At 34.1% G+C, this 17,291-nt stretch overlaps 1 protein-coding gene across 4 annotated transcripts; it reads right to left on the bottom strand.

Annotated features, from left to right (window-relative positions):
• Positions 1–777: 777 nt before the first annotated feature.
• Positions 778–7,546, bottom strand: LOC147392185 (auxin response factor 3-like). Of its 4 annotated transcripts, none has more exons than XM_086458213.1 (12): positions 6,985–7,546; positions 6,852–6,908; positions 6,569–6,748; positions 6,367–6,451; positions 6,132–6,222; positions 5,894–6,058; positions 3,127–3,258; positions 2,968–3,043; positions 2,525–2,687; positions 1,448–2,408; positions 1,174–1,349; positions 778–1,069 (listed from the first exon to the last, which is right to left on the bottom strand). In XM_086458213.1, the coding sequence occupies exons 1-11, from the start codon at positions 7,342–7,344 to the stop codon at positions 1,346–1,348; spliced, it is 2,274 nt and encodes a 757-aa protein (XP_086314339.1). In that variant the 5' UTR covers positions 7,345–7,546; the 3' UTR covers positions 778–1,069; positions 1,174–1,345. The 4 variants fall into 4 exon arrangements, with proteins under 4 accessions (XP_086314339.1, XP_086314342.1, XP_086314341.1 ...); XM_086458216.1 differs by having other exon boundaries at positions 3,127–3,246; positions 7,015–7,546; XM_086458215.1 differs by having other exon boundaries at positions 7,015–7,545.
• Positions 7,547–17,291: the final 9,745 nt, after the last annotated feature.

The raw sequence follows: 17,291 nt of genomic DNA, 5'->3' as shown, positions 1-17,291 counted from the left end.
GTAATTTATTAAAAAATGCAACTTAAATCTGATTTGAACTCAAAACCTCCCCTTTTAAAAAAAGGCTTTGACCACTACACCTAATACTCATTCGTTAAAAATTGGTAAACTAAAAAATAAAAAAAATATAACAAATACAACATACAAAATAATATATCATTCAAATATAGACAGATATAAGGGTGGGTCCGTATCCAACTTGTATCTGACTGGAGTCAAGGGACATCAACCCATATCACCCATATTTTAATTTGGATATACTTAAGAAATCAAATCCGCTAAAAATCGAATTTGGATAACTCAAATTTCGGATAAAATCTAACCCATTTTAATCCCAATGTATAATCTATGCAACAGTATGTCAGATAGAAGGCATAAATGTCAAGGTCATGACCTAACACATCATACAACAAAAGATATTTTTCAAAGCATTGATGGTTCTAACGTAGGGACAATAGACATTGTTAAAGCAATGATTTTGAAGTTTTTACAGAAAAAATTCTAGATTTAGGTGGTGTTGTCAATAGATTATGGGGATGCTCAATAATCTAAGGGTCTTGTTAATGTGTGCCTTAAGGGCGGATGTTAAGAAGCAATAAATGCACCTCCAGGACTTATTTTAATGCCTAAAATGCCATTAAAAAAAATTCCTACCAAAAACACCCTCAAATGCTTGTTTAAATGCATCTTACCCTGTGCCCTTAACAGCAAAGTTTAACAAAACCCATACTCTAAACATGCATATTTTTTTTAACAGCTTTATCATTAACCACACTATCACAGAATCCAAACGCAGTGGTGATTAGACATATAGAGGGAAAGCTAATAATTCTCACTTTTCAGTATCCATGCTTTGAGATTGTCGAAAAATGAGGAAGGAAAGAAAGAAAGCTTTCTACCATAGCCAAGGAACGAAGTTACGCTCAACATACAGAGTTGGAGAATCCATTACGGTGTTCCATCAAAAACTAGGATATACAAATGGCACCATTGCTTGCCACCTCAGGTGCTATCATTACCTCTTCAACACGTGCATATCAAAATTTTCGAAATAGTGTTGCACAATTCCCTGCAGAACCATTAAAGTGAATAGTAGGTTAAACAGAGCTGATAAATTACAAAAGAAACAGATTCAATCTTGGCATAATGAGAAGGAATAAGCAGGAACTTAACCAAGACTTAAGGTGTTGGGGCAAAAACATTATATATTGATAACTATTGATGATGAGCACGGCCATGGATCATCTCCAGTGAACACTATATGATCATTACGATGTATAAACTACTTGCCATCCTTTCTCATTTTCATTCAAAAGCCCCACTAAGCTTTGTGAGATCAATTGCCTTACCTGCAAAACTTCCTTGCTTGTGAGCCAGTAGTTCATATCCAATGCAAAAATAAATGTAATCGGAAGGAATAGGACTTGGGCATGAGGACAACACTTACAATGTGAAATAGCATCCAAATGTTTTAGTCGGGCTAGATAGCTTCGAACGTGACTGATTCTCAGGAGAAGGCACGGAATACATACCCAGATTCAAGTTCTCAGTTGAAGATGGAGATATAATTGGAGTTGTGGTATTCTCTTCATTTGGTACAAGAATTTCCTCGGTTAAGGGAAAACCGAAGAGCCTACAACCACTTTTACCGGCAGGAACCAAACTTTGACTACTCCTTAAAGCTGTTTCAGTTACAAGTGAGGGAGTTGGATACGGAGAACCTAACTGGTTATGCCCTTTAAAAGGATCCAAGGAATACATGTTTTGAAAATTTTCTGTTGTAATGCAGCGTCCATGAAGAGCAGATGATGCGACTTTCCCAACAACCGTTTGAGGACTATCAAATAAACCGCACAATTTATCATTCGTCGCCTTCTGATCATTGATGGAATAAGTAGAGTGAGGATGGGTAACATGAGTACTTGCTTGTTGGAACATTAGCACAGAAGATGGCGAAGACACTTGTAAAGATTGTGTAGACGGGTGCATATGAGCATTGTAGCCCTGCATCATCATAGAACATTCACTTCCAGGTGTAGACCTGTGGATCCCATCAAACGTCCCAAAACCACCATTATCTTGAGCCCAGTTATAAACTGGGGCCCTTCTGAAATGGGGTTTGGGAAATATTTCTTGACCTTGCAAGACCTTTTGGAATCGAACAGATTCTCCAAAGCCTATGCCCTTATTATAGGAAATAACAGAATTTTCTGGAGGGGTTTTGATATGACTTCCTAAGGCAGCCACCCCAGTACTGTTTGAACCAGAAACAAATCTCCTTGTCTTAGATGGATGATGATTTAGCACATCAATACCATCATAACAAGTGTTAAAACTCAAAATTTCTTGACCTTGCAAGACCTTCTGGAATCTTAAAGACTCCCCAAAGTCCAAAAATCCGGTCCCATCTGTAAGGAGAAAAAAGAAAAGAAAAGTCGAGTTCATTACTTTGCATGAAACTATAAAAGACAGCCAGAGTCATGTGATTGAAGTGCTCATCTAAAAGAGTAGGGCAAGGACCTACTCGGGACTGGAAAACCCGGCTTGGTTGAAGGCAGAATAATCCTGGTTCTCTTTGAACCAGGTGCCATCAAACTGCTCGAACCCGAAATTGAACCAGATGGCTCTATCTCCCATGGAGACACTCTGTTGTGACGATTCATGTCCACATTGTCATCCCACCTTACCTGTAGGAATGATCTAAAGCATTTAATGCAATCAACTTCAATAATAGAAGCATGGGAGAATCCAGGACATAGGGTTGTGATTAGAATGACATTAAGATTTTAGAATTCAGGTTTGGGAGACCAATAAAGCATATATATTAAATAATTAATTGATGAAGTCATATTCAATAAAAAAGATATAACGAATTTTAGCAGCATGTTTTGGAATATCATATCATCTTTAGATTTGGAAGCATGCAGCAAATATATGAACAGTAAACTACATAGTTTCGAAGCATACCGATAGGCATCTCCATTTCGAACCAGGCCATCTGATAGGATCCATATCACTAATCCCAGTTATCAGTCCGGTGTATCTGTGGAAGATAAATTGAAGTGAATATTGTGTCTTCCAGATTCTAAAAATGCATTGCTGAGGAGCTCATATAATTTTTCAAACCTTCTCTCTGCTGCATCTTCATTTTCAAATTGCATTTTGAACCTCATTCCAATAGAGAATGAATGATCAAAGCTCTTTGAGAATTTACAGAAAGGTACTACGAACTCCGATGAGCTTGCCCTGTAAGATGAACTTGAAGCACAGAGACATTGACATGTTAATACGAGAACCCCCACCAGCACCAAAATATTAAAACCATATGATCAGCCACCAATTATAACTGTACCAAATCACGTCGAATTACAGATAAGCATCAACATGTTCGGAAAATTTATCCTTTTGGCGGAAGTCATAAAACAGCACCCATTTATCAAACATAACGCAGACAAAGAACATACACAGGAAATGTAATTCCCAACATACCTACGTGCATACATCCTCACCATAGCTTCAGAAATTGGTTTCCATATCTCAACTAAACCAAGCAACCTAACCAAATACTGAACCAGGGCCACGGACTCTTGTCAGAAGCATAATTCCAAGACAAGAAAATCTTTCAGCCTTGTGGCTGAAGGATAAACTTAAAAAATATGCATAAAGAGTAGATAATCCATGCTTAGATGCCTCTGGCACTGCTTGGTGGCATGAGAAGGTCATCCAGAAAGGCCAAACAACATTGAACCATCATACTTAGGGGGAGGCTTCATACATGGCTTATACCAAGTAAAGATGGGGTGAACAGAGTCCCATGGAGAGGCCCAGAGGCCTGGATTGGTGCTAGAGCCACCACAAAAGCTTGTAGCAAGTATTTAAGCATTTTATAGACAGGTTGTGTGCCTTGGAGATGATATGAAGATGGAAAACCATATAAGCCAAGAGGAACAAGTGAGAGGCTAATGTAGACCCAAGGGGAAAATTTTTAGTATTGCAGGGCCAGGAGACCAAGACTGCATAAATTTTTATTTTTTGATAAATAAGACTGCATAAATTTAGACCTCGCAACGGTGTTATCAAAGCAAGAATTGTAGGACACCACATGTTATAGGGGTATTTTGCGTAGGGGTATTCCTGTAGTAGTCCTTGTTTTGACACACACGCACACAAAAATACACTCATGCACTAGGGATTTTCCCTCCATCCATATTTGTTTACATTATTAAAATTTTAGTAATGACATGCAGAGAAAAGGACAAGGCATCACTTAAGATTTCTGGGCATCGGGTATTCCAAAGTGATCATTTCTACTATCTAGGTTCATGTTAAATCTAGTTGCTGCTTGATCTCTTGAAAAGGAGGTATTTCACATAAAAAATTAGCATCATTCTCCTAATTAGCACATCATTTCTATTGTATACATGGAATACAAGTCCAGGTGTTGTTATATGCTAGGATGTTATTTTACACATTATACCCATCAAAAAGTGATTTTTTGGGTAAGTTATACTGGGAAATATGAGTAGTGGATTCAAGGTTTTGGGGAAGTGAAATCAACCATGGGAAACTAGGGGATTTGAGAGAGGCAGTGGGATAAATTTGGGCAGTCATTTTTTCTTAACTACACTCATCTCTAAAGTGGATGTAGGTACCTTAGGTAAGCTGGACTTGAACCCATGACCTCAAAGTTGCTTTGCAATGTGTCAAACCAACTGAGCTATTGGTCTAAGCCCAACGTAGGCACTGTTGAACTACAATAAATCTTGTTGATTTTTGTGTGTTCCAATATTATCTTTTATTGCTTTTGTTATTTGATTTATGATTTTGCGCTAACAGTTCAATCATCCTAGAAGGAGGTATAGTAGAAGATTTTTCCCAAAGAATTAAATCTTGGTGATTAAATTGAATATGCACTTCAATGCATACTGATCAAACTAAAGAAAAAAAAATAAACTTTTTTTAAAAAAATTAACAATTAAATTAGTTATGTTTTGTGGAAAAATATCTTCATCAATCAAGAAACATGTTGATAGGATGAGTATATTAAAGGCAAGAATGTTGAGATAGATAATTGGAAAGACTAAGAAAGATAAAATCATAAATTGAAGGAAATCCATTGAGATAGTTTAGGTAAATATAAGAAAGCTCGCTAATACCACTAGTGCAAAAAAGCAAATATTGTACATATTGAATGCTCTAATTGAACAAGATGAAGGCCTACCGCCTTAATAGAGAATATAGCTATAGATAGAGTTGAATAGCAAAACAAGATAATGGTGTCAACCCTATGTAAATTGGATGATGACAATGAAGAGGAAGAAATCTGGTTAAATCTTTTGGCAGTGTGTCATAAGAGTGGTTTGCGGATGAATGAAAACTCTTAAGTAACTAAGTCCCATCCATCTACATATCTTCCATTCTTGTTAATGAACTTGGCTACATAGATGATAAATCAAACAAGGTGTCAATCCCTTCCCCAACCTAGAACAATTTATAAGTTCATCACAATGAGACCACTAGAATACATCAATAAAAGTAAGAAATTTCCAAGGAAATTAGAACAACTGAAATAATCATCTCACACTTGGGTAGTATTAGGCAACATAATGTATTAACTACTTGACAAAATTTCAAAATTCTTGACATTTTGTTTTGACATTGAGCAATATATAAATTTCAAAAAATTCAAAGTCTTGACTAAGCCCTTAAAAAATTCCTAGCATCCTAACCCAAACAAAGTCACTGCAATTATGAAAATTTTGAGATTTCATTTTGATTTCAGCTAGGACCAAATTTTACTGTGGCCAAAATTTACAACCTTGTAGACTAATTTCCAGGCCATCATCGTGTATAACATAAATCTTTAAGAAACAATCCAATGACCTAATATTACCTTGGAGTATAATAAATGTTGAAGCCACTGTTTGTAGATACACCCTTAACCATGGCTGTGAGAGAACTTGGGTTCAAGTTTTGGTTACAAAGAACTGAGAACGGAACACCAACTTTAAATTGAGAAGCTCTTCGGATTCCCAATCTCAATTCTCCGCTCTCTCCCCTGTCGTCCCAAAAGTCAAATTTTGCATTAAAGATAGTATTCAAATATGATCATTATGTTTAGTATTCTATACCTAAGAAATAATACGGCATCCCCAGAAACAAGTTTCTTCTTATTAACAAATGCAGTCCACCCAGTCGTGAGTAAATGCCTCCGTGGCTGACCTGCACAAGAGAGGGAACGAGGGGGATACAGTACAACACATTATTTGATTGGGAAATACAACTGACCCAAGAAAGCAAAATTCCAATTTACAAGTCATCGTCATTCCACATAATCTAAATTATGGCCTTGACGTACATACATACCCCTATAGATATGCCGAAACTTCCACTCAACACCATGTAAATCTTTTGCTACAAGTTCTTGTGAAGGCCTTAGTTGTTTATAATCCTAAAGTTAAGATCTCACAAAAGTCAAGACAAACAAAACCCTAAGCACATTACAGAATTTGTTCAATTATACATCTAAAGCACTAGAGTTAGGAGCGAAAACAGTAACAAAATTTACCAATGGAGGGAAGCAATCCTCAGCAGCTCGTCGAGGGACAGAGAAACCTCCATGAGTGCTTGTATCAGAAGCTGTGAGCGTCTTACAGAACATGTGAGGCGTCATCGACTTGTTTGCAAACTCAATTTCCTCTTCTTCGATGTTCACCTCAATATCCCCTTTTTGAAATTTCTTCTCAATCTTAATTTTATACATCAAAATTCAATTTTTTTTATAAAAAAATATAGAAGTCAACCATAACCAAAAAAAAAAAATCCAAATTTCAATAACCAAACTCGCATACCTCAATCTCGGGAAGCAAAGAGACCTGCGCGTAGACTTCATCCGTAGTCGCCTCAGCCTGCAACGACAAAAATTCCTCAAAAACACTCAAATTTACCACACACAAAATCCCCCTTAAAGTTCAAGTTTCAAACCCTAGAATTGATTAAAGAACGAGAACAAACATGAAGCTTGACATCGACAACACGGCAGAACACATGAGCAGGGAGATCGTAAACCATTGATGCTGGAAACTCGGAAAGATTCTCCAAATGTCCTTGTGGGAAGAACACAACAACGCTTCCCTTCTTCGGAAGAGAAATTAAGGGTCCTGCACAAGCGTGCCAGAGCTCCAAACACAGAGTGGAATGAGAAGCTGAAGCTGAATTAGAAGATAATGAAGATGATGTAGGAGAAAGGGATGCAGAAGCGCTTTCAACAGCAGAAGCAGAAGCAGTAAAAGCTTCGTCTTCGTCATCAATGGCGGTGTTATTAAGGTCGATTGATCCTCCCATCAAAACAAAAAAAAAAAAAACCTAGAAATCGAAGGAGGGGTGAAGGTTAAGGAAGAGATGAAGAAGGTATGAAGCATTCATGACTGAATCCTTAACCTGCGCACCCCTCCCGTCTCTGTGTTTCCAAAAAGGAGAGAGAGTCAAAAGAGACCATCAACTGCTACCAATGACCCCATGCGCACTATCCATTCTACTCTGGCTGTTGTCGTCGTGGTTTACGCTTTTCTCTGTTTTTTTTGTTTTTTTTTAAGTTTTTTACTAGACAGTCCCTCAAACTCAAGTTCTATTTACATTCTTCCTCCTAAAATTGAAACAACTCTTACAAATACTGCCTTTAAACAATTATTTATTTTTGAATGACAAAATTGCCCTTCATTAAAATGTCTTCTCTCATTTTAATTTTTTATATCATTAAAAAAATAAGGAAAATTACTTGTTGGTTTATGAAATAACGATTTTTTTTTTTTTTAAATAACCCTGATATTTTGAGGACAACATACGGGAGAATATGTAAATAGTAAACGCAAGCTCAACTCAAGTGATAGAACCCTTAACATAAAATTTCAATTGAACTTAGGTATGCCAGAATTATGTAATATTGTGTGAGTTGGCCTTGTTGAACCTTCAACTGGAGTTCGACCTAAATTAAGATTGGATTTAAATAACAATAATTATAATTAATTTAAAAATATTTATAAATTATTATATAGCCTCTAGTTCGGATTGAGTTAAGTTGTCCAAACCATCAACCAAGGTTCAACCCAAATTAAGGATGGTTTGAATTATTCTAACCCAAGATCAACTCATGCTTTGCAAAACTTGGTCCAAGTTTGTCCAACAGGGTTAAGTTTGGATCAATTTGCTTAAGTTGCTTCCCCATAAGGAATATCTTCAACTTTTTTACAAAGTCTTTTATTTTCAAATTTTTTAATCTTTACGATAAATTTCTATTAAAAATTATTGGACTTTATCTTGAATCCATCTTTCCAACCTCGCCTTAACATATTATTAAAAAAACAAATAAAAACTTGATTTTTCTACTCAAAATTTCATAATTTTCTACTTCTCAAAACTCTTATCTTGCTACTTAAAGTTCAAAGGTTGTTAGGTAGGATCTTCAGGTTGAAAATGACTGATTTTCAGGGAAAAAAGAAAAAAAGAGAAATCAAAAGGTTTTAGTTTACATAGCTTGAAGATAAGGGCATTGAAGTCAATTTCTTTAATTTATAACAGAAGACTGAGTTCAAGGGGGTACACCTTATGTTTTGAAAACATAGGGTGTACCTCAAATATTCTACAGTTTATCTGAACCACCCATATATTTACACATCAAGTCACTCTCACTCAATTTTTGGTGGGTTGTGTTGTTCTTTTGTTGTTAAGTGGTTTTCCAAGAGATGCAGCAAATAGTGGTTTTAAAACCCGGGTATTTCGTCCACGGTTTTTAATCTTGGTATTCCGGCTGTGCTCGACTCCCACAAATAACGAGTTGACTCGTTCCAAACATGGTTTTAAAACTCATTTTCACCTCTCGTCTTATCCATGAACGAGACCGAGTTGTCCGATTTATTCGAGCCATCTTATTCAAGAATGACCAGTCGACTGATATTTAAGAGACACTTCAAATTTGAGACGACTTATTAATCTATCTTGTTAGTGAACGAGAGTCTTGGATGAGTTTTAAAACCATAATCTCATCATCTCTAATGATATATAAGTAATTCATTTCAACTTATAGTCATTTATTAAATTATTTATTTATACTTAATTAAATATAAAATAAGGTAGATCTGAAAAAAATTAGTCATAAAATCATATTTCCTTAACATAGTAAATATTTAAATAAATAATTATTTATTTTATCACAAAATACCAAAAAAAAAAAAAAAAATCAATTGGCTTGGGCCACTCAAGTGGAATTTCAAAATATCAGAGAAATTATATTGGAGATCAGATGAGTCGTACGTCAAATTTGAAAGAATTAAACCATTTAAATCAGTTTGACATTATTATCGAAGCATATTTATATTTAATTAATTATAATATTTGTTAGTATAGAGTGGATAAGTAGATTCCTCACAAAATCTTATTTTTTAATATAAATAACAAACATTAAATCATTAAAACTAATTATATTATATAAAAAACGCAAACCCTGCTTGACTCAGCCTAGTTTTTATGAACTTGGCCCATATGTTCAAAGTTTAGAGGAGTCTTCTTTGATATCTGATAGTGACTATCTCACTTGACCTGCTTGAGTTATCTCGATCTCCAATAATTTTTAAACCATAATCAATTGACATGCTAAAACATAGGTGGTTGATGTGGCAAGTGCTCAGAACCATATATCTTTTTTTGGGAATACACAATATGGAAAATGACCTATGGTTCTGTGCACTTGTCACCTCAACCATGTACATTTTAGTGCCTTATTTTATCATTAGTCTAAAAGCTACAAATTTATTTTTATCTTATGATACCGTGTGTAAGTGGTGGATAAAGTCTTAGATGAAAATGATGATCCAAGCAAGGGAGGTTTCATGAGAGACAAAAGGAGTCCCTTTTCCCTTGTTGTTATAATGTATTATTTACAGGTAGAAAAAAAGGATTGAAATGACTTAAATACCCCTATGATAAAATATAAGGGTAAATACTCATCAAGAGCTAGTTGAAATGGTAAGGTCGATTGAATTTACTCCCCAGGTCACACCTTCGAGTCTCTATATGCCCCTCCACATAAAGTGGTATATGTGCAGGTTGATGGTACGTGTGTGACCTGCCAAATCAATATATATATATATATGTACGGTCCACGATTTTTCAACGTGTCAACATGGGGCTAAACATTTTGGAATGGGCTGATTTTTGGGGAGGATGATCTTCTAATCATAGAGATCATCCTCACCAAAAATCAGCCCATTCCAAAACTTATAACCCATGTAGGACAAAAAACGTTTGTTAAAGTGTGTGGTAAAACTTAGGGTGCTGAACATTTCCCATATATATATATATATATGGGAAAATATCAAAACAGTCATATATGATGGCAAAACTATGGGTCCAATCATGTTTTTGAAATATTTATAAAAGATTCAGATATCCATTGGTTATTTATACCAAAATGGGGTAAACTTCAATTTAATGTCCACACATCAGATACCCCATTTTGATAAAAATAAATAACTACCAAAAGAGATATTACAACACTTTTGATGAGTATTCCAAAAATGGAACTGGGCCAATAATTTCACAAAAATACTCTGCCAATTTTGGCAAAAGATCCAAAAAAAAAAAAAAAAAATTCCGAGATGTTGCTGTAAGTATTGCATCATATCTCAAATGTGTATTGGAAATAAGTGAATTTTCTTTGGTTAATGTTACAATATAAAAAAATTTATATGTATGTTTTGTGTAAACTTTACTTTATTTAGGAAATTTTTATTTTCGTTTTTTGTATTTAAAAGGAAAGCAATGTGTTACCAAAGATGGACCACTTGTAGATTAATTATTGTACCTTCAGTTCTGGACAATTTAAAGTGAGGTGTGGATCATCATTGAGTGGTCCATATATGCTCCATCAATGTAGCAAACGAAGTTTTTTTGTAGGTCTAGCTACAACTTATACAAATTTCTAGTACATTTTGTTTAGTGTAAATTACCTTAAAATTTTTATCATATATAGAGATATCCCATACCAGTACGAGGATCACTTGTATTGGTGTAGATATTGTTGGATCAAATCCATTTGATAGTTTGTTGGATTGGGTCCTTTGGTTTCAACATTTAGATCCAAAATTCGACCAAATAACAATTAATCGTATCAGATCGAATTCAATTTGATAAAGAATATATTTCTAAAATAGAAATATACACTATACACTATACACCATATAACATTACATATTATCGAATGAGAGGACATGGTTGATTTAGAACTGATCAATCGAATAAGGTCAAAATCTCTAAGCAACAATAATTGATAGATATTTGTACAAAATCTATAACCACCATCCATATAACTTGTAAGGATAATATTAGCAGAAATCATTGCATTGTGGTCTTTATTGTATGATTAGTCTTTACCCTCTTGTTTCTAGCAATTGAAGTTCGAATATTTTCAATCGAGTAGATAGATGACTTTCTAGTCTCTCTTTAGTCTTCTACCTTTCACACATGTTGTCAAAATATCTTATAAACGTGCTTGTCAAAAACTCTTCGATGCTCAAGATTCGAAAGTTAATTAATATTCATATGTTGGGATGGGTGCAACGGTCACAAGGATGCTCATGTACGAGGGTCAAGGCTATTCAAAGTGATCAACTAGGCATGTATTAGCATAAGTGCCCTTGTAAGTTATTCTTGTACTTCCATTACTTGTGCACTTTTATATTTTATTGTATTTAATTTGAGTCGTGATAATCTGACACCCCCACCCATCATAGAATCGTAGATCATTTGCCTCGGGATACATAAGAAAAAGATTTTATAGTTCTATGTATCCCGAGGCAAATGATCTACGGCATAGGGGTGGCATGTGTCAGAAATATATCCATTGTCGCTAACAATAATAGGCTTGTTTATTTATGTTATGAGATGATGAGTGCAAGTGGATCTTGATTATTTCACAAGAGGGGACCAACTTATCAAGAGATGGTGTATACTTAGAATGCTCATGACAAAAGGTGTGTCAAGGCAGCTCACATGGTCGTTATATGTAGAATGATTTTCATTTTGCAATTTGATTTATTTGAAGTCATGGGAGTGGTACTTCTCCACATCTACGTACTTTTTTGCATTATAAGTAAATGATTAATAAAATCCCACAACAAATTTGAGATTATATCAAATGTGCACTCTATTTAACTACCAAACAAGTCACGCGGATGAGCAGTCGACAATATTAGGGGATGTTTTAGCATTATATATTGATATAGGAGGATGTAAATATATATATATATATGTTAGAAAGATTGGACTAAGTGGATAGTCTAACTATGTTGATATATATATGTTAGAAAGATTGGACAAAGTGGATAGTCTACCTATGTTGATACATTTTTGTACTTTAATTATAAGCCTAACCTTTCTTGAGTTCAATTATAAAGTTAATCTAATTTTTTGACCACTAAAAAGTAAGGTCATATGAGTATGAATGATTAAAGTGTATCTCTTCATCAAAACCATCAATTGCATGCAAGACCATAGCTATGCTATATCTAGACCTGAACCTGGTTCGGATCGAGTCTTGGTTAATTACTCAGATTAAACGGGTTAATTTCTAACCATTCCATTCTCATCACCATGGTTTTGAAACTCCGTTTTGTGTCTCGTCTCGTTCATGACAGATACCAATTCATTTTGAATGAGTTTTCTGATACATTTGAGACATCTCATTCAAAACTTTGAAAAATGAATGTGGGGTTTTAAATCTTGTTCAAAAAACTAACTTGTCTGTCCGTCCGTCTCATCCATGCCTGATAACGAGACGACTTGGGCGATACGTCTAGGTCTCAGACGAGTTTTGAAACCATGTTCATCACCCCCTTCTCCCTTACTTCCTTTTCATATTTTACTAAATTCTTGTCTTTGCTCTATTTTCTTTTACTTCCCTTCTACCCACTAATTTATTTACTTTTATTCATCTTTGATCCATTTTTAATTAGGAAACCCATATATATAAATTATTACCCATATTTGTATCCCGAGAAGTACAGATCTACGATTTTAGGACATGTCACAACAAGAGAGTCGATTGGGTATGTCGCGTGGGGGAGTCATTTAATCATTACTCGAATACTTATGCTCCTTAATATTGATGGATAATAGATTTTATTTGCCAATCAAGGGAATTTGTTTAAAACCTTTGTGAAATTTGATGCATGATAGTAATACAAAAAATGAAATTTTATGATTGTAACATCTATCAATCTAGTTTATAATAGAAAGAAAAAAATTAATTCATCTAAATAAAATTATACAAATTATGTAGAAATGGTTTAAGCCAATTGAAGAGGGGTTGACTTGGCCAACTCAAATTGGCTGGGTTGGTATATATATGACTTGAATCTGGTTAAATTTAGAATCATGATAATCTGACTACCCCACGTGGCAAACTCAATCGATTACCTTGACATGACAAGTTTGGAAACTGTAAATATACGCTCATCGAGATACATAGCTACACTTCCTCATAAAAAAGTGTATCTCGAGGGAACGAGGTTTCCCAAGAAATGCATATCTACAATTCCCGAACTTGTCATGTCAGATAGTCGATAGAGTATGCCACGTGGGCTAGTCAGATTATCACCACTCTTAAATTTATTATGCAAAAAATCTTAAATCAAATACCTCAACCAATGATATAAAGGATTGGGTCAGATATCCACTCTTAACCGCTCCATTTCATACCCTACACTCCTAACCGCAGGTCTAAAATCTAACCTAATTTGATAGATAAAAATCATGATTTCTTGTAAGGTTTTCTTAGGGGTAAAAACAAAAACAAATGCAATAATTACCTTAATTAAACTTTTGATTGTGTCTATGGACCAATATTTACAGCCCCATCATTTTGTCTCACATCTTTTATGTACTTTGTGTGGTGATTACACTTTAATTTTCATAATCCTCAAAAGTAAAAGATGGTTAAAAAAAAAAAAGGAAAAAAGAATTGAAAAGAATAAAGATCCTCTACCAAGTAATGAAAGCTTATGGCTTCTAGAGTGGTCAATGTATATGGCTTGGATTGACTATTGGTAGATCTGAAACCAAGTCGACAAAAGTACTTTTGATAGATCCATCAATGCATTTAAAATAATCTAACTATAATAATATAAAAGAAATATATTTTTTTTTATCTTTTAAAATTCTCAAATATAATCGAACTTATAATAACAAGAATCCATAGTTTTAAAGTGTTTTTTTACCTAGGAATATTTGTTGTTTCTTGGTATATTTTATGAAAAGTATTTAACAATTATATATTTCTTGCATATTATTATGTTTATAAAAGCATATTGTGAAGAATAATATTTCACTTTTTTTAGCAAAAACCAATGAACGTAATCACTTTTTTTTTTTTAATTTGTTTTTTGTTGACTTAGAAGAGTAATAATTCAAGCAGATTCTTTCACCATTATAAGATCTGTAATTGTGTCAACACCTTACCTATAAGGGATAGATTGGTCTGCTCTAAGAAGATTTTATTATTTCTATTAAGGTGTTTGATTGTGAAATGTACAAATGCTTGTTAGGTACGACTGGATTTGCTCCCCAGGTAGGTCGTGTCTTCAAACCTCTACATGCCCCTCCACAGAAATGTAGCTACTTAGATGTCGTGACACGTGATAAGGCGTTGGATGGTGCATGCAGTCCAGGTAGAGTAGTCTCACCGAAGGTGGGGATACTCCCTAGGCTACCAAAAAAATAATTGTTAGGCCCACATGACTCATGACATTCCAACAAATTTTTCCCCCTCTTTTATGGGTAAGTTCAACTTGAACCCATGACCTCAAAGTCAAGGTTGCTATAGGTCAAACAACAAAGCTATGGTCTAAGCTCATTCCAACAATTTAATTTTTATTTTAATTCTTATAATGACCGTTTATTATTCCTTTAAATGCATACACTTATTCAATTTGAATACATTAAATTTTTTCTCATTTTATGCACAATAAAATGATGCAATCCTAGGAATATAAGCTAAAGAAATGCTTGGAATGACCATTGAGTATATTTTTCAAAGAAGGTGAAATTGATGGGTTCTATTTCAAAATTTGAAAATGGTTGGTACTATGCACTACGTGAAAATTAAAAAAATCGAGAAGAAAATTCGACAGGCTAAGACCCACGAATTTTGAAAATCGAATTACGATGGTTTAGGGCCGTTGAAAATTTTGATGTTCTTACATTCAACAGCTTAGAACCATCAAATTTCTCTCATCCTTCATTAATTTGACTGTTTCGGCCCATCGAAAATAAAAATTCGACAATGAAAATTTTGACATCTTAATCCATCAAATTTTATGAAATTTAATGGCCTTGGGCGATTGAATTGGGCTTTTTTCACATTGTGATACTTATCAGACAGTTACATGAGAGCTAATTGGCATTTCATGTGAAATCCATTTGGAAGAGGCAATGTAGTTGATTTCCCCAAATATGAATGATGATGAGTGAGAAACATCAAGAAAAAAAGTTTGGGAAACACTACAAAAAATATACGAAAAATGCGATGAGAATATAGATGCATAAAATTTGCATTAACGACTCCTTGGTTCCTCCTCCAACTTCGAGCTTGGATTAGCTTAACTTGTTGTCTTTCATGATAGATCATCAGAGGTAATTATAAAAAGCACTTGTGCTTAAGCTAGAGATTTGAACTAAACAAAATATTGAACTCAAATATCTTAAATATTCAATGTTTTACCATCGAAGTTTTCCCTAATTTTGTGGATTTTCTTAAGTCTCGCTTGGCTAGGCATTCGGGATATAACTCTTGCAAGGAGGAAGTCGGGATCCTATTAGGATAATTTTCTCTTTTCATATTGGGGAGTCATCTCTTAATACAAAGATTAGTAGTGTCGAGTGTATATTTTCCTCCACTCTCATACCTTAGTTAAGTCTTGTGACTCTCTTATATTCATAGTTTTCCCCTTCTCTCACAGATTGGTCTTTTGGAGTTGTTGGTTGGTTAAGAAGTAGGTTACCCCCTCTTTTGTAGTTAATTAGAAGACGATCATAATCTGCTTTTTTATCTCTTGTAATTGTAATAATGCCTTCTAAATTTGAATGATTTTTAATATTGTAGAAAAGAAGAAAACAAGTTTGAGGAAGTAGTTTTCATTTCCGTGGACTTTGAAAAGAAAAAAACGCTTTAAAAATAAATGGATACCAGAAACTAGACTTAATTAGATTTTGAAAAATTAAACTTCCATGCAAATTCAAAAAATAAAATGGCAAGGTCATTTTATGATCAATGGAGAAATGCATGGGATGAGCTCCAAGGGATATCCCTAAGCAAATAAGTTGCATGGGACTTTTCTAACCTCAAAGATGTTGCATGCACACACACACACACACACACACACACACACACACATTTAGATCAAGATTAAGGATTAAGAGCCAACATTACATTCAAAGTTTAAGGTCCCAACCCATATTTTTTTAGGGAAAATTACTTAAAGTACCTTGGTGGAGGGATTTTTTCTAAATAGTCTCTAAGATTTGGACGATCTCTTAATAGTCCATTTAGTAAATTTTTCTTTTCTTAAGAGTCCCTATTGGGCCTCATCTCCCACATTTCTCACGATTGAATGTATTAACCATTCGAATTTATCGTTTTCATCCAAAAAAATTAAAATTTTGACATTTCAATCAAGTTTCGGAGACTCTATTCCATTGAAAAGGATTTAAGAAGGAAGAAGAAGTTATTTTCAATGATTTTTTTGAAGATGTATATAAAAATTTAGGAATTTTCACTTTTTTTTTTCTTAGTTTTTGGATGAAATCATCTAAAAAAGTCATTATCTCAAGTTTTAGTCGATCTTTCCATGTATTTTTGTTGAAAAAACTTGAAAATTGAAAATGGGTGGGCTTTACTAGTGTCGAATTCACAATTTTTTTTATTTAGAAAGTGGTAAACTTAAAAAGTGATGAACTCGACAATAAATAAAAAGCATTGAGTTTGACGGTAAAAATTGTGAACTTGACCTTATATAAAAATGTGTCGAATTCAACAATAAATAAAAAGTGGTGAACTCGATAATAAATAAAAAAAGCAGTGAGTTCGTCAATAATAACAGACCATTAAGAAATAATTTTTTTACTAAATGTCCTATCAAACCACCTCGCAAAACTTAAGAACTATTTAGAAATAAATCCCTCCGTCAGGGTCCTTTAAGTAATTTTCCTATTTTTTTTTTAGATGGGCTGAGCTAGCACAC

Source organism: Akebia trifoliata, chromosome 11 (assembly GCF_017979445.1).
Source record: "Akebia trifoliata isolate Shusen 1 chromosome 11, ASM1797944v1, whole genome shotgun sequence".
Taxonomy (NCBI): Eukaryota; Viridiplantae; Streptophyta; class Magnoliopsida; order Ranunculales; family Lardizabalaceae; genus Akebia; species Akebia trifoliata.
This window is presented reverse-complemented; position numbering and strand designations above follow the sequence as displayed.

What these genes read in the sequence shown, in the direction of transcription:
- LOC147392185 (XM_086458213.1), bottom strand. Translation starts at nt 7,344, where the DNA reads ATGGGAGGATCAATCGACCTTAATAACACCGCCATTGATGACGAAGAC. An exon ending in GTTTCGGCATATCTATAGGG is followed by an intron (nt 6,223 to 6,366) that starts GTATGTATGTAC and finishes TCTCTTGTGCAG; the next exon opens with GTCAGCCACGGAGGCATTTA. An exon ending in CGAAATGGAGATGCCTATCG is followed by an intron (nt 2,688 to 2,967) that starts GTATGCTTCGAA and finishes TCATTCCTACAG; the next exon opens with GTAAGGTGGGATGACAATGT.